Consider the following 16,897-nt stretch of genomic DNA (forward strand, 5'->3'; position numbering starts at 1 on the left):
CGTGACTACAGTAATTTGCTTATGACTAAGTCAGGGGTCCCCAGACTTACCGGCGTTTGGGGAGCGCGCGCCTGTGCGGGCCGGCGGGTGGGGGAGTGTGCGCCCGTGCGCATGCGCACGGGTGATTACTGGCGTGGCGGCGCGCTTCCAGGGTGGAAAAAGCGCCGAAAATCCGTTGTGCGCATGCGTATGGGCCTCCCCCGACCCGGAAGTGCACCAGAAATGACCTCTTCCGGGTCAGGAGAGGCCCATACGCATGCACACAAAGGATTTTCGGCGCTTTTTTCCTGACCCGGAAGAGCGCTGCCGCGCTGCGCGCCGTAAGAGCGGGCGGCGGGCGGCGGGGGTCGTCACGGGCCGGATTGGCAGGCCAATTGGGCCGCATCCGGCCCCCGGGCCGTAGTTTGGGGGACCCCTGGACTAAGTCATCTGGAGGAAGGAATTGCTACTATGGAACAGTTTCCAAATGCAGAATGTTACCTACAAGAAAACATGCCAATGAGAAGCCTCTACAGTGGTACCTCAGGTTACAAACACCTCGGGTTACACACACTTCGGGTTACAGACTCCCTTAACCCAGGATGAGAGCAGAAATTGCGCGCCGGCAGCAACAGGAGGCCCCATTAGCTAAAGTGCTACTTCAGGTTCAGGGCCGTCTTAACCATATCTGGCACCCTGGTGCCAAGATCCCTCCGGCGCCCCCCGTGAGTGAGGCGGGCAGGAGGGGTGCGCGGGGAGCTGAGACGCGCGGAGGAGGCAGCCCCAGGCTCATGCTCCCTGCACGCCTCCGGAGAGCAGCCTGAAGCCGCTCAACAGCAGAGGCGCGCAGAGGCAGACATCAGCGTTTGGCGCCCCTGATGGCCAGGTGCCTTGGCGCCTTGTGCCACCCAGCCCGGGCCTAGGGATGGCCCTGCTCAAGTTAAGAATGGTTTCAGGTTAAGGACAGACCTCCGGAACAAATTCAGTTCATAATCAGAGGTACCACTGTATTCCCAAAGCTGTAGGATATCCAGGATTACCAGTGGAAATGGGGAAGTCCGCAGCTGAACTCTTCCATCGGCCCCAAAATCACTAGGGTGCCTAAGGCAAACTATGGCTCTTTCCGTTTCAGGTCTCCCTTTCCCCCTCTGCAGTATGGGGTTAATAATACTGCAGTCCCCCACAGCAACGACCTCTAACCACCCCAGACCCCCAGCCACCAACCTGTGTTGCTTTCCCTGTTGCTAGCCTTCCTGTTTAAGACAATGGCTAGTTAACACGTGCCAGGAAGGCGACCTCATTAACATGCAAACGCAAAGCTACTTGGCTGGGACTGACATTTTAATTATCTCCCACCAGTGTGACTTTCTCTGCATCTCATCGTATCACATGTTTTATTTCATTAGAAAAGCCAGGGTATTGGCTGTCAGCTATTAATTATGAAACCTATTTATAACAGTAGCCTGTCGACGTGACTTGCTCTTTGTTCCACAAATCAAGTGTGTGTGTATTATTAATGTGCTCGGAGCAGGCTCTTTGCTAACCACAGCTAGTGCATTGGAAGCCACACAAACTTCGCTCTCCTCCTCAAATTCCCTTCTTAAGCAGTTTTGCCGGCATCAGCCGTAATCGTAGCTAAGACCAACCAGGGTTTCTCTTTAAGCAACAATCTGAAAGTACAGTTTGAAGTCACATAGGACGCTGCCTGGGACTGAGTAACCATTGGTTCCTCTAGCTCAGTGTTGTCAGTGTTGGCCGGCAGCAGTTTATCAGACCCTCTTCACAGGGAATTCTGGGAATAGTACCTCTGTGAGGGGAATGGGTGTGTGTGGCCTAACAACTCTCAACACTTTTTGAACCAACTCTAGCTCCCAGAGTGCTTTGGGGGAATCCATGAGTGTTCATAGTGGTATCATAGTGCTTCTTCAAGGAGGCATTGAGGCCAGGCAAAAACACCCAGGAAGGACTCAGGGGAGGGCCAGTGAAGGGTGCGGGTTGCGGAGTGGACATGGCCTGGGAGACTCCCAAAGGCCAGAAAGAGAGGGGGCCACATCTGACCTCCAGGCCTGAGGTTTCACGTACAGTAGAAACCCAGGCTTCCTCAAACTCTGCCCGCCAGATGTTTTTGGCATACAACTCCCATGATCCCTAGCTAGCAGGACCAGTGGTCAGGGATGATGGGAGTTGTAGTCCCAAAACATCTGGAGGGCCGAGTTTGAGGAAGCCTGGTCTAACCACAGTTATGGGGTAGGGGTGAATTTTGTTTCAAGGTAAGATAAAGTCTTCAGAGGGAGAGCTCTGGTTTCCTAGCCTGATCTCCTGATATGGCTCACTGTGGTTACGGGAGAGCCTTCTTTACCACAGGTTTGAAACAAAAATCCTGGTTTGTATTAAGCTAGCGCTCCCTGGGAAGCTAGCGCTTAACCTGGGAATTGTAGCTTAGTGTTAGTTAACAAACCAGGGAAATAAACAGAATATTGGGCTACATAAACACCATACATTTTAAGCTCATGATTTCCCCTAGAGAAGGCTGGGAAGTATCATTTGTTAAGGGTGCTGGGAATTGTAGCTCTCTGAAGGATAAACCCCATTTCCCAGGAGTCTTTGGGGGATGTCATATGACCAGTATTATGTCTGCATTGGTACACAGCACATTGCACAGATCGATGAGAGCTGGGAAAGATCAGAAATGACGAAGACCAAGTATTCTTAAAAGACTGGAATAGTTTTCTATAATAATTGAGAGACCACTGTTGAAACAGTTGAAATCATTGGCAGGAATACAAAGACACTTGTAAAGTACCGGTAATATGGATTTTGGATACCATGATTACAGTAAAAGATGCAGGAGAAATTGGAACCCATGGAGGGAGGGAGGGAAGGAGGTCTCAAGGTTCGAAAGAACTACTTTTTTAAGGTTTGAAAATGTTATGTTTAGGGTGTACAACAATTATTGATGTAAATAATAAAAATGTACAGTGGTACCTCTACTTACGAATGTAATGCGTTCCGAACGCACATTCGTAAGTCGAAAAAAATTGTAAGTCGAATCCCATAGGAATGCATTGGGAGAAAAAATTCGTAAGTCGAAGCAACCCTATCTAAAAATTTGTAAGTAGAAAAAATCCTATCTAAACTGCATCCAAGATGGCGGACGGAGCTCCGTTCGTAAGTAGAAACATTCGTAAGTAGAGTTATTCGTAAGTAGAGGTACCACTGTATATATAAAAAAGATAGGTGACAAGTGATGTTCGTCTTGAGTTTTGTTTTAAATTAAGATACTTCTCCTGCCTTTCCATGTCCACTGCAGCTAACGACAAAATAACAAAACACAATGCAAACCCCAAAAATATGAAAACACAGACATTACTAATAAACAGCAGTCATCAAAACTGTGTGTGTGTGTGTGTGTGTGTGTGTGTGTAGATTATAGAGCACACAGAGTTTTAATTGCTGATCACTGAGATGGACAAGCTTTCCACATATGCGTTTGGCTTTTGATATTACTGACTATAAAATGCATAACAGGACCGGGTGGTAGTGGTGGAAATGGAGCCAAACGTCTCTGCACGTATTTTAGTGTTTCCTCCTGTTTCAAAAGGCAGGTTTGATGAATGAGGTCTTCTAACCTCTACTGAACAATAGGAGCATTTGTTTTGTGCTAAGTCAATAAAATGAATTGTTTTTGTTTTGAGCTTAAGTGCTCCTGCTGCCCCACATAATAGCTGGTGCATATCACTGGAAAATGTTTTCGTTGTGGGAAAATAAAGGGCCAAGCGCTATGCCTTCCCATTTCCGTGCAATGTTTTGGAACGAGTGTTCTGTGACACCATTGGAGCATTGGAAAAGTACAGAATGTGGTGCCTCTGTGTGACAAATTCAGCTATGGTTCTTTTTACAGCAAACTTCTAGCTCTTAACAGCTGTCAAGGAATGTTTAAAAGTGTGCAGGCAATGCCAGGAGCCAGAAGAGAACATTTCCAGCTGTTGGGAGTGGGTTTCAGTATCCAGCATAGCCTAGGACTGAACTACAGCTTACGTGCAAATACGTGAAAGAAAATCCTGGCAGCCTCTTGTAAGGAAAAGCAGCTTTGGAAAGTGGAGTTACAGGAAGTACGGAAATGTGCGCAAACGGCTGCTTCTCTGTTCTGAATCACACACACACGCAATGCTCAAAAGGGGATGTTTTCATGGAACATGTAGATAAGCCCCTGTTGCCTCCCTAACAAACCAGAACGAATGATGTAAATAGTAAACAATTTCACAATATTATCCAGAATAAGACTAACCATGGAAATCATGCATAGCGTGGAGAAAGTGGACAGAGAAAAGATTCCCCCCCCTCTCATAACACAAGAACTCATGGGCATCCAATGAAGCCGAATGTTGGTCAGTCCAAATAAAAGGAAGTACTTCTTCACACAGATCACAGTTAAACTATGGAACTGTCTTCTGCAGGAGGCAGTGACGGCCACCAACTTTGATGGCTTTAAAAGAGGATCGGAGGAGAGGGCTGTTGGTGGCTACTAGCTATGATGGCTCTGCTTTGCTTCCACGGTTGGAGGCAGTAATATTCCGGAATACCAGTAGCTGGAAAGTGCAAGAAAGGAGAGTCCTGCTTGTGGGCTTCTTGTTGGCCACTGTGAGAACAGGAAGGTGGAACCAGCAGGCTCTTCCTATGTTCTTTATGTTAAAACTGCTTATTTTGCATAATGTTAAACGGGTTGTTGCAGTCAGCTTTTATTGGCGCAGAATCTGGGTTACACGGACACCTAATTTTAATTCAGTTTTTAGGTTTGTGGCACACACTATTGCTTGGTCGCCATTATTTCCACACACACACCAATTTCATGTCCCCATTTTCAGGGTACAAAAGTGGTGGAGGATTTCAGGGGCGGCTTGGGGACAAAATCTGCTGGTGCTCTTTTCCCTCCTGATGGCCACCATGTTGGTCACCCCCCCCCAAAGGCTGGTGGCAATATCATTTTGGAATGGTAGAATAGCAGCTACCAGTGGGAGGAACTAGTTGAAGATCTGTATGTTGCCCATACCCAGCCATGGAATTTGCACCCTGCCCCCAAAATGCAAAAATAGGGAAGCCGCTCCTTCATGAAATTTCTCCCTCCAGATTCAGCCAGAGGTTGAGCTCAAGTTTAGTACACACAACAGCGCTGGACGCAGTTTCTCTTGCATCAGCTCTTCTTGCTCACTCTTTCAGTGAATCTCAATAATAATTATTATCTTTTTTACTTTTTCAGAAAAATGACTCTTTGCTAAACAGGGAAAAAAATCATGAACAAATAAAACCTCTACAAGCAAGTTCTCCATTGACGAGGAGGCCAAACCAGAGTGCTTTATAATGGGCACCACAAATGAGGAGATGGTCTCAGTGGAGCAGAACTTGAACCCTCTGTGCTTTGAATGTGGCCAACAGCATTGGACAAGGGAGAACCACTTGTACAATTATCAGAACGATGTGGACGATGACTTGGTCTGCCATATTTGCCTTCAGCCCTTGCTACAGCCATTAGATACCCCTTGCGGCCACACATTCTGCTATAAGTGCCTACGGAACTTCCTGCAGGAGAAGGATTTCTGCCCTCTGGACCGCAAACGGCTCCATTTTAAGTTGTGCAAAAAATCCAGTATCCTCGTCCACAAACTGCTTGACAAACTCTTGGTGTTGTGCCCCTTTTCTTCAGCGTGCGAGGAAGTGATGCAGCGGTGTGACCTGGAAGCACACCTCAAAAACAGGTAAGTAGGAAAGGCCATCCGCCAGGGATAACTTAGAAGTTCTGCATCTTTCAGTTGCATTTGAAAAGTATGGGATTGAGCCATCAAGACGAACATGCTTATATGCCATGGATGTCAATGTGAGTTGAAGTATGCTTTTCTTTCTCTGGATTTCGTATGTATCTGTTTTGGACTGAAACACTTTTCCTTTTCAGGGGTGCTGTTCATTTATTAATTTGTGTTGTGTGTTGTTGTTGTTTTTAAAAAAATACCTCACTTCTTATTGCACAGAAATCCCGGGTCATGATACAATCAATAAAACCATTTTAAACTACAGTACTGGCAATAACATCCTAAAGCAAGGGTGTTCAGGGTTAATCCTCTCAGACTTTCCTTCACGCGAGTAAGGCACTGAAAAACCTGGACAGATCTCTCAAAAGCAAGCCTGGTGCCAACTATTCTACCATCAAGATCAGGTCCTTTTCTAGAAGCTCACCTGCTGTGGAAAGAAGTCAACTACATCCTCTGGGTGAATTTATGAACCATGTTGGCCCCTGATAAGCCTAGGTCCGTGGCATATCATGAGCTATCGGGAACAAGCCACATGCTAATGCTTTCTGCCCAATCTTCTCCTCCCTGGGCACAAGAAGGAGGGGGTGGGAACAGGAAACAGCAGTTAAGTTTGGTCTCCCACAATGTCCAAATCCAAAATTGTGGTTTGTGTCTCCCCAACAAGCTGGTAGTCATATACCAAAAGCAAAACATGGTTTAGGGCTGGCTAGCTAGCCTGACATGTTAGGGAGAACTAAACCATGATTCCGGGTTCAGGTGTCATGGGAAGTCAAGTGTAATTGTGGGTGCCCAAGCTTTTTCTCCCACACGAGCTAGGGGAGGGACAAATCAGAAGCAAGCACCCATCATGTTGCTTGTTCCCAGTAAATCACAATAAGCCTGCAACTCTGGGTCACCGCAATCTGCGAACAAGGCCTATGCTGTCTCTGCAGTCTACCCAGGAGAAAATGAATGTCATCCATGGTTATCATTAGAAACCTAGGAAGCTGCCTTAAAACAAGTGAGGGCATTGTTCCATCTAGCTCAGTATTTACACTCTCCAGGGTTTTAGGCAGGAGAGTCCTGCTTAGCCCTACCTGGAGATGCCAGAGATTGAGCCTGGGAATTTTACACATGCAAAGCATGTCTGTGAGCCATGTCGCTTCCCAAATGCCATCATTACCATGCCGTTTTCAACATGTCAACTGTTTCAAGCTGCAATTCTATACATACTTTAACCTGTGTGACTAACAGCTACTGAATTGAGAGGGGACTTCAAGAAGTGTAGCTGCAACCTGTCATTCCTGTTTGCAGATGGGAAACTGAGATAGGAAACCTGAGATCTGTTGGTTGCCCAAATTCACCCCAGTGAATCTGCATGTGTTCAGGCTTGCTGTCTTACCTTCCAGGTCCAAGGCCAGCACTCGCTATTATTCTGAACCACCGTGAACTAGAACAGACTCGACTGGCCTTGGCCTTGCAGTCATTCTGGCTCAAACCCGGCAGTTCCTATTGACAAAATAATCTGCTTCATTTAAGCATAAAAGATGAATGAAATGTCAATGTAACCCTGAGGCAGCTCTGGAGTGTGTGGCGAATCTTCGAGCTAGCTCAACAAGGAGATTAGAAGAATGGGGCACAAATGTAATTATTTCCTGGTCACTAACCCCGCCCCCAATATTACCCTATTGCCTCATTAGCATCCCATTGATTTATCAGATTTTCAGGTTCAGCAAGTTCTCTCGAGAGCCACAGGCTCCCTCAGAGCACTTTGAGCTCCTCTGAAATGAGCCAGCGCAAGTCTTGGGTGGACTTTTAATTCCCTAGCATGTGACATTTCAAAACCTTCTTAAATGTTTAATAGTCCTTTAGAATGCACTTTGCCAAAAAGTCAATTTACTGAACAGAGGACCAAGATTGTTCTGCCAAGTGTTCAGCAAAACCATACAGATGTTGAAGATAGGCATAACAACTCAGCATATAGTGCAGGGTTCAACAAGGGTGGCAGCTTTGCTGAATCATTTGCAAGGGGTGGGGTGGAGAGACATGGTGCTGTCCGGGTGCATCCGGTCACATCAGACCACACACACCCTGGGCTGGGGCTATGCTGGACACTTGGTACCTAACAGAGATCTCCAGGATTTGTGTAGTCCAGGAGTGGGGGACTTTTGGCTCTCCAGATGTTGCTGAGCTAAAACTCCCATTAGTCCCAGTTTGTTCAGTAACATCTGGAGGGCCAAAGGTGCCCTGGCATAATCAGTGCTGTTTGCAGAATTTAAGGTCCAGTGGGTTGGATTCAAGCTAAGTTGAATTTAGGTCACACTTGGAAATCATTTAGTCGTGGCTTAAGACCAAGTGATTTCAATATTAACTAAGTTCCATTTAGTTGGGATCCAGACCCTTATTTCCCATACCAAGCTATATCATTTGTGTGTGTGTGAGAGAGAGAGAGATTCCACCCTTGCACAATTTGTTTAGTACTGGAATCCCTTCAAATTCTTATTTGTGGTGGACACATCGCAATCTCTGCCTTGTCATCATTTGTGCATGTTTTAATGACAATGCAGTTGCTTTAAGCAAAAGTTGTTCCTTGACTTCAGAATACCTGTTCTAAGGCATTCCTGTTCTTCCTTGGGATTTGGCAGTTTGTGACATCATAACAGGTCAACCAATGGCAGCAGAGGCAGAAACGAAAGAGGACCGAACAGATCAGTGGATGAGGAATGCAGGATTTTTGGAGTGGGGAATACAAAAACAACCAAACATCAATTTTCTATTATTTTTCATTGTTAGATACTGTCCACATGGCCACCCATTTTGACTTGTGCATATTACTTGTCAGGGCTTTCCCCCCCCCCTAGAAAAAGAGATGGTGGAACTTGCTGAGCACCCACCATAAGTTGATTTGAGAGAAGACTGCTCCAACTTATATTTGATCTTTGGAGTCAGAGTTTGATGCATACATGTAATACAAAGGGGATGGAGCAGACATCATACTGGGCTCATTCCCCAGCTCCCTGCCCCTCGTGCCCAAGTATTATGGGCCCACAACATTCCTCTAAAAGTTTAACGCTGGACTGGATTACAAGGATAGTTCAGTTTGCTTTCATCACCCAGCAGTAGTCACTCAGTCCCAGCCAAACAAGTTGCTCTCCTTTTTTTATCATTCCTTGTCTGACAAAGAAGGGCTTTCATGTTTCTCTTTCAATACCTTTAATCTAAAAAATATAAGGAAGATTTAACATTCAGGTAAAGGTAAAGGGGCTCCTGACCATTAGGTCCAGTTGTGACCGACTCTGGGGCATACAGCTTCCAGGTCATGTGGCCAGCATGACTAAGCTGCTTCTGGCGAACCAGAGCAGCGCACAGAAATGCCGTTTACCTTCCTGCTTGGAGCGGTCCCTATTTATCTACTTGCACTTTGACGTGCTTTCGAACTGCTAGATTGGCAGGAGCTGGGACCAAGCAATGGGAGCTCACCCCGTCGCAGGGATTCGAACTGCCGACCTTCTGATCAGCAAGCCCTAGGCTCTGTAGTTTAAGCCACAGTGCCACCTGCGTCCCTAACATTCAGGTAGGGTATCCCAAACTTTGGACGACACCTATATCTGAAGTCATGAGATGGAAAAGGTTCTTCATCAAAAGACTAGCTAATAACTGCCCTTCTCCAAAATAACACTATAACTCAGCCCCTGCCAACCTGGTGCCCTCCATATGTTTTGGACTACAACTTCCATCAGCTCTGCTGGGAGGTGCTGATGGGATTTGTAGTCCAAAATATTTGGCGAGCACCAGGTCAGCAGAGGCTGCTGTAACTATTTAGCAGAGATGTCTGTTTGGAGAGTGTGTGTGACATGGATTGCTATTCAGTTGGATCACAAGCAAGACTCCAGATTATTCAACCAAAAGCTTTGCTTTCTTTGTCCAGACATTTCGTGAGACTCCTTATATCTGTGTGAAGACATTGTTGTGTTTTGTCCTTTAGATGTCCTGGGGCTTCCCACCGAAGAGCTGCCTTGGAGAGAAGAAAAAACAGCAAATTGCAGGCAGACACAGAGAGCGAGAATGAGAACAGCATGATAGATCACCCAGGTTCTCAGTCTCCTGACGCAGAGCATTCTGGGACAGGAACAGCACCAGCAGAGCAGAACATTACATCAGCAACTGTCCCTGTGTGGACAGATGAGTCTGGCCTTGACAACCCTGCCTTTGAGGAGAACACAGGAGCTGACAGTATGTTCTGTTTCCCTTTTGACATCCTGTTTGTTCTGCCTGTATTAAACCTTGAAAAGTAGGAAGCCCCCAAGCTAGATTTATTCTTGCATGCAATCATTTTCATGGTCAACTTTTTCCAGTTGCTTGTTATTTTTTAAACCTTTTCTCTTTCATTCTCACTCTGAAGTAGTTAGGGCTGCAAACCATGGTTTGAGAAGTACTTTAATTAACTGGGCTTTTAAAGAAAAATCTACCTGGTTAATTGGGTCACCTTTTTAAGTAATCAAGAAAAAAATTAATTGATGAATCTAATCATAATCAGCTCACTGAGCTCAGAATTTTGCCTTAGAAGGGTTCAAATACCATTCAGGAAAGAAAATTAAGAGAGGCAGAGACATTGATTGCCAAGCCAAGGGTCCTTCTGAAATATGCTGGGTTTTGAACCAACATCTCCTAAGACTAAGAGTGACATGATGTTTGAAATTCATCCTAGTGTACTGTTTACGCGCACATGAATAACTGTAGTGCTATTTTGGAAGCAGGATGAAGTGGGCACCTCAGAGTGAGGTGATTTGGGGTATCATAAGAGCAGACCAAGTAGATAAATAGGAACCGCTACAGCGGGAAGGTAAACGGTGCTTCCGTGCGCTGCTCTGGTTTGCCAGAAGCGGCTTTGTCATGCTGGCCACATGACCTGGAAGCTATACGCCGGCTCCCTTGGCCAATAATGCGAGATGAGCGCGCAACCCCAGAGTCGGTCACGACTGGACCTAATGGTCAGGGGTCCCTTTACCCCTTTACCTTTAAGAGCAGACCAAAGACTCACCTGGCTCAGCATCCTGTTCTCAGAGTAGCCAACCAGATGCCGTGGGGAAGCCTGCAAGCAGGACCCTCCTGCGGTTTCCAGCAACTGGCATTCAGAAGTTTACCACCATAGCTGCCACTGAAGCAGAATATACCATTTGGGTCCCCCACCACCACCCTCAATGGAGCCTTCTAAAATTGATCTGGGATGATGGAAATGCTCCGCAAAGCACTGCATCGCTCAGCGCACTGTATGGCCTTTGCTGTCAGTGCACTGAGTATTCCAGCAAGCAAACAAAATGCAAAGTAAGCGCTATGGTTACCCTTGGGTTATGTAAGCAAGCCTGGGTGAATCAGATGGCTACGTACCAAATTGTGTAGGTGCCAGAGGGCATTTCTCCAAGTTGCCACTGTGGTCACCGTGATAGATAGAGGGCAAATCGCATGGATACTTCAAAGGAAAGTGCAGGGAGGCTGAATGGAGATCCATGGTTTTGCATGGGCGTCAATCTGCATCCTTGGATGATGTTTTATCTTCTCTAATAACATCCTCTAATAATGCCCTACACCTCTGCATCTGTCTGTCTGTCTTGGCTGGGCAGGCCTGCTCTAGAAAATGCTTACTTCAGAATGGATAGGTTTGATCTTCTTGCAGTCCATGGGACTCTCAAGAGTCTCCTCCAGCACCATAATTCAAAAGCATCAATTCTTCAGCGATCAGCCTTCTTTATGGTCCAGCTCTCACTTCCATACATCAGTATTGGGAAAACCATAGCTTTAACTATACAGACCTTTGTCGGCAAGGTGATGTCTCTGCTTTTTAAGATGCTGTCTAGGTTTTTCATTGCATCTCTCTCAAGAAGCAGGCGTCTTTTAATTTCATGACTGCTGTCACCATCTGCAGTGATCACGGAACCCAACAAAGTAAAATCTCTCATTGCCTCCATTTCTTACCCTTCTGTTTGCCAGGAGGTGATACCTTTCTGTATTAAAACAATATCTATACAGTCAACCTAAAGCTATTAGAAACCAGCATAAAACCAGCATAAAATCTATATAAAACCAACTAGAAAACAGCGTAAGAGAAAAACAATTAGCACCACAGAGGTAAAAATACATTAAAAATACAACTAAAAAGACTCTCCATCATCCATTGATGGGTATTGGTGGTTGCTGCTTCTGAATAATGAAACCCTAGTGTGAAAATATGAAATCTCTCTTTTAATGCAATTATGGCAAGAATAGTTTGTAATTCCTCCCCTCTTAATGTGCTTCCTCTGTAGCCATACTGAAGCACTGTGTTTTCTGCAGATACGTCAAACATCTTGTTAAAATTAGATTCCCCATTATCAACTCTCAGCTATCGGATGTTTTTCTATCCTGAATAAGGGAATAAGGGAAACTGAATAATACCAGCATTCACCTGCAGTTACCCTCTGGTAATGTTTCAGTCTGGGGTTTTAGAGAGGAAGCGAAGTCTTATCAGAGAGGAAAGGAGTTCTTCCGCTTCCCCTTCCTAGAGTGGCGTGCAATCTGGTCAGCCACTCCTGAGCAAACCATGTTTGTTACAGTTGGCTTCCTGTATTTGTGCCTCAGGGCCTCACTTTTAACTGGACTTTATGAATTAATACTTCCGCACTTAGGATGGCACCAGATACTGTGGTTGTACAGCCAGCCTCCAGGGCAATTTCACTCATCTTACTAAAATCCCGAGGGCCCCAATTGCCCCCGGCTTGAAGCTCTCCACTCCTGTGCTGTGCTGATCACACCCATGTCTAGAGGCCCATTGTAGTGCAGTAAAGCTCCTGGTCTTGTTGTCTGCCTGCGATTTCAAAAGTAGGGAGGCTGATGAGAATGTGGCAGGTCACAATCCTGTACATGAATCTAGTGGGCAGGGTTTAGCCTGCCAGGTGTAAGTTGTGCAAGTTTGGTTTCAGCTGATCTGCATTACAATATGTCAGGTACCCTGTTGTTTGTTGCCCAGGAGTTTCCTCTGTTGAGGGACAAAAATGTATTTAGGCCTCCATATTGTTCTCTTTTCCAATCGGGCAGCAACTCATCAGCCGCCGAGTTTGCCGGAAGGTGAGATCACCACCATAGAAATCCATCGTTCCAATCCTTATATCGAGCTGGGAATTAGCATAGTGGGTGGCAATGAAACACCTTTGATCAACATTGTTATTCAAGAGGTTTATCGAGATGGGATCATCGCCAGAGATGGAAGACTCCTTGCCGGAGATCAAATACTGCAAGTACGTATCTAATTATATATTCTTCTCAACTTGCGTGTGTCCGGACTGTGCTGTGCTATATCAAATGGTGGGTGGGAGAGAGAGAGAAAGAAAGAGAGAGAGTGTGTGTTATCATTTCCTGGCAGTCAATTGGAATTCTCTATTCAGGGCAAATGCTAGCATGGCAGTCTCTGGTTGGAAAACATTATTCAGGCAACGTGAATCCGCCCTTTCAGCATTGATACTGGTGATTTACGCAACTCTTGGGGTTTCTCATCCTATAACTCTTTTCCATTCTGGTGCATCTTTCTAAATGTGGCAGTCAGACTGGATATCTTATTGTCCTTTTGTAAAACGATGTGCTTATGTTTCCTTTAGCTTTCCATGCCCCAAGAGGTTATTTTTTGATAAGACGTTAACGTAATTTAACTATCACAGCAGTATGTATTACCAGCGCAATTTTTCTAGAAAAAGAGGTGCCAGAATGCCCTATGAACGCCTCCCTTGTTCTCTTATAATGACAATGGTGCCCACCTGAGAGGTACAGGAACTGAGTTTCGGCTGAAAAAAAGCCCTGTGTATTACTATAATATAATTTCTATAAATTCCACACACACACCCTCATTGATCTTAAAAACTGCAAGAAAGAGATTAGGCTCAAATCAGGGTATGTGAAAATTGTAACTTGGGAGCACCCAAGCCCTTTCAAGAAAGAACTCTGTGTGTGTATGTGTTTTGGGGAGGAGACATTTTCAAAATAGAAGATCTTGGCAAGTAGGAATAGTTAGCTGGTACCCTGAACAGTGCACTCCACACTCCAACATTTTGTTGCCATGTCCCACTGCCATGCTTTATTTCTTTTCTTTCAGGTCAATAACTTTGATATCAGCAATGTGTCACACAACCATGCCAGGGCCATCCTTTCCCAGCCTTGCACGGCGCTGCACTTGACCGTGCTCCGAGAGAGACGCTTTGGGAGCCGAACTCACAACCACAGTGACAGCCCTCCGCAGCGAGAGGATAGTTTCCATGTGACCCTGCACAAGCGCGACTCCAATGAACAACTCGGCATCAAGCTGGTGCGCAGAACGGATGAGCCTGGGGTTTTCATCCTTGACCTTTTGGAAGGCGGCTTGGCTGCTCAGGACGGCCGGCTCTGTAGCAACGACAAAGTGTTGGCTATCAATGGGCACGACCTGAAGCATGGCACCCCAGAACTGGCTGCTCAGATTATCCAGGTAAATTTCAGCTGAATCTTGTAGGGTGAGAAAGCAGTCACAACGGTCTGCTAGTTACCAAGGATGCTGATGCTGCAAATTTTAAGTGAAACCTAGTGAGATAAGAGTATAAGCCAGAATGAGGAACCTGTGGCATGTTGGACTCCAACTCTCATCATTCCTGACTGTTGGCCCATGCTGGCTGGGACTGATGGGAGTTGGAGTCCAACAACATCTGGAAGTCCACAGGTTTTCTATTCCTGGATTGGAAAAATGTCATATCTGATTCTCATACTGCTAAACCAGATATGTCCAATGTGTTGATGCATTCTGGTTGATCAGAGGGCGGTGGGTGGAGACAACGAGGCCTTGGTTGTGGTCGACCAGAATCCATCGACGCATTGGACATGTCCTCTCTCTCCTAGTTCTGCGTGGATGCTGAACTTTCACCACCAGCTCTTCATCTGGTAAAGGGGTAATTGGACATTTGAGGGCGTGTTGGCTTCCCGCGTGTGCCAAGGGGGCTGTTGTGGGGCTAATAATTTGTTATTACAGTGGTACCTCTACTTACGAATAACTCTACTTATAAATGTTTCTACTTACAAATGGAGCTCCATCTGCCATCTTGGATGCGGTTTAGATAGGATTTTTTCTACTTATGAATTTTTAGATAGGGTTGCTTCGACTTACAAATTTTTTCTCCCAATGCATTCCTATGGGATTCGACTTACAATTTTTTTCGACTTACAAATGTGTGTTCGGAACGCATTAAATTCGTATGTAGAGGTACCACTGTATTTTTATCATCATCATAATTTATTATTTATACCCCCCCCCCCAAATCTGGCTGGGTATCCCCAGCCAAATATAATATGTTTAAGTTGAAGGATGACAATGGGAGAGTGCGGTAGATCACTGCCTGTTTTTGATACTCAATAGCAGATCGCAGCCTGCTGGAAATTGGACATGACTGTGCTAAACCAACTTGTTAGCATGGAGTATCCTTGGACTCTTACTTGGGCAATGAAGGCTGTTTTCCATATTAAAATGATATGGTTGGTTTCCCTAACACAAGGAGTTGTTTTTGTTTCACTAAAGGGAGGAAAGCATGGGTTTGCTCAAACAGTCTTAGGCTGTGTATAGAATTCAGCTTTTAATGCTACATGAACCAGTGCTTTGGCTGGGTGTCATGTATCTTAATAACAGGAAACGTTCTCAAGTAGCAAGACTTCTGCCAGGGACGCTGGAAGAAGAAGAAGAGTTTGGATTTGATATCCCGCTTTATCACTACCCGAAGGAGTCTCAAAGCGGCTAACAATCTCCTTTCCCCTCCTCCCCCACAACAGACACCCTGTGAGGTGGGTGGGGCTGAGAGACTTCAGAGAAGTGTGACTAGCCCAAGGTCACCCAGCAGCTGCGTGTGGAGGAGCGGAGACACGAACCCGGTTCCCCAGATTACGAGTCTGCCGCTCTTAACCACTACACCACACTGGGTGGAGAGCTGCTGGCAGTGAGATTAGATACTGCCAGTCTGGCTGAACCAATGATCTGACTTGGTGCAAAGCAGGTGTTTAGGTCTCTTTTAAAACCAACGTAGAATGATGTACCCTGTCCAGTTCTTTTGATCAACAGTGATCAGCATTTACAGCTTAGGGAGTTGTACGACCCAGGCTGGAGCCTTTTGATTATGTTCTGCATCCACAGAACTTGAACTGGAATGATTGAGCCCTGTAAACGGGAAACCCCACCTAAAATGCAAAATGGGAGGTCACCCCAGGGACCCCTGTGTTACTGCATTGGCATTTGAGACACCCTCTTGCTTTGTGAATGGGTACATGGGAAGAGACTGGGATCAGGAAGGAGAAGAGGGGAGCAAGTAATTAAAAGGGAAATTTTAAATATACTCATTTCAAAGGAGATGTCAACCTTTCAAAAAAAGAAAAGAAAAAGTATTACTTCAAGCAAACTACCGGTACTAGGCAACCCATTTTCATCCGTCCCAGCTCACGCACTATCTCAGTTTCCACAGGAAAGCAACCTTTAACAGGACATCTTGTGGTGTACTAGAGAAACAGCATTGTTTTCCTGCTTTTAGGGAAACTGCTATGGCATCCTGGAGCATAACATCACAGACCTGCAACTGTAATTTTTTTAAAAAGACAATTTATTACATTTTCCAATTAAACACATTTAAACAAAAACAAAACATACAACCACAAACACAACAACACGTAATAAACATAATAAACACAATTTTTTTCTTCTTAGCATCTTATCAACTATTACAATTTTATTTGCTCTGCTGAGCTTTGACTTCCCTCCTTTCCCCCAATCAGTTTTCTTATCCATTCCTATCTCACAGTTCCTTTATTCCTTCTACTTAAAGTCAATTCGTAGGATTTATTTCAATCCTGCAAGTGTCTTTAAACTTCTACAGGTCTTCTCCATATAGTCCACAAATTTACTCCAGTCCTTTTGGAACCTTTACTCTCCCTGGTTTCGGATCCTGCTAGTCAGTCTTGCTAATTCCGCATAGTCCATCATTTTCGTCTGCCACTATTCAATCGTCGGTAACTCCTGGGTTTTCCATTTTGGGGCACAGACCTGCAACTGTAATAAATCACCGTTCCAAAATACTGAAAATTGTTCAGGAATGGGTTTCTGTGCA

At 45.4% G+C, this 16,897-nt stretch overlaps 1 protein-coding gene across 3 annotated transcripts in view; it reads left to right on the plus strand.

The window, feature by feature from the left end:
- LNX2 (ligand of numb-protein X 2) overlaps window positions 1-16,897 on the plus strand; it is a 76,569-nt gene that overhangs the window by 51,064 nt on the left and 8,608 nt on the right. For all 3 annotated transcript variants that reach the window (XM_035114561.2, XM_035114558.2, XM_035114560.2), the window contains 4 exons: window positions 5,237-5,732; window positions 9,748-9,995; window positions 12,834-13,033; window positions 13,882-14,250. In XM_035114561.2, coding sequence (XP_034970452.1) covers window positions 5,338-5,732; window positions 9,748-9,995; window positions 12,834-13,033; window positions 13,882-14,250 — 1,212 coding nt within the window. In that variant the 5' untranslated portion in view covers window positions 5,237-5,337. The remainder of the gene's footprint in view (window positions 1-5,236; window positions 5,733-9,747; window positions 9,996-12,833; window positions 13,034-13,881; window positions 14,251-16,897) is intronic.

Source organism: Zootoca vivipara, chromosome 4 (genome assembly GCF_963506605.1).
Source record: "Zootoca vivipara chromosome 4, rZooViv1.1, whole genome shotgun sequence".
Lineage (NCBI taxonomy): Eukaryota > Metazoa > Chordata > Lepidosauria > Squamata > Lacertidae > Zootoca > Zootoca vivipara.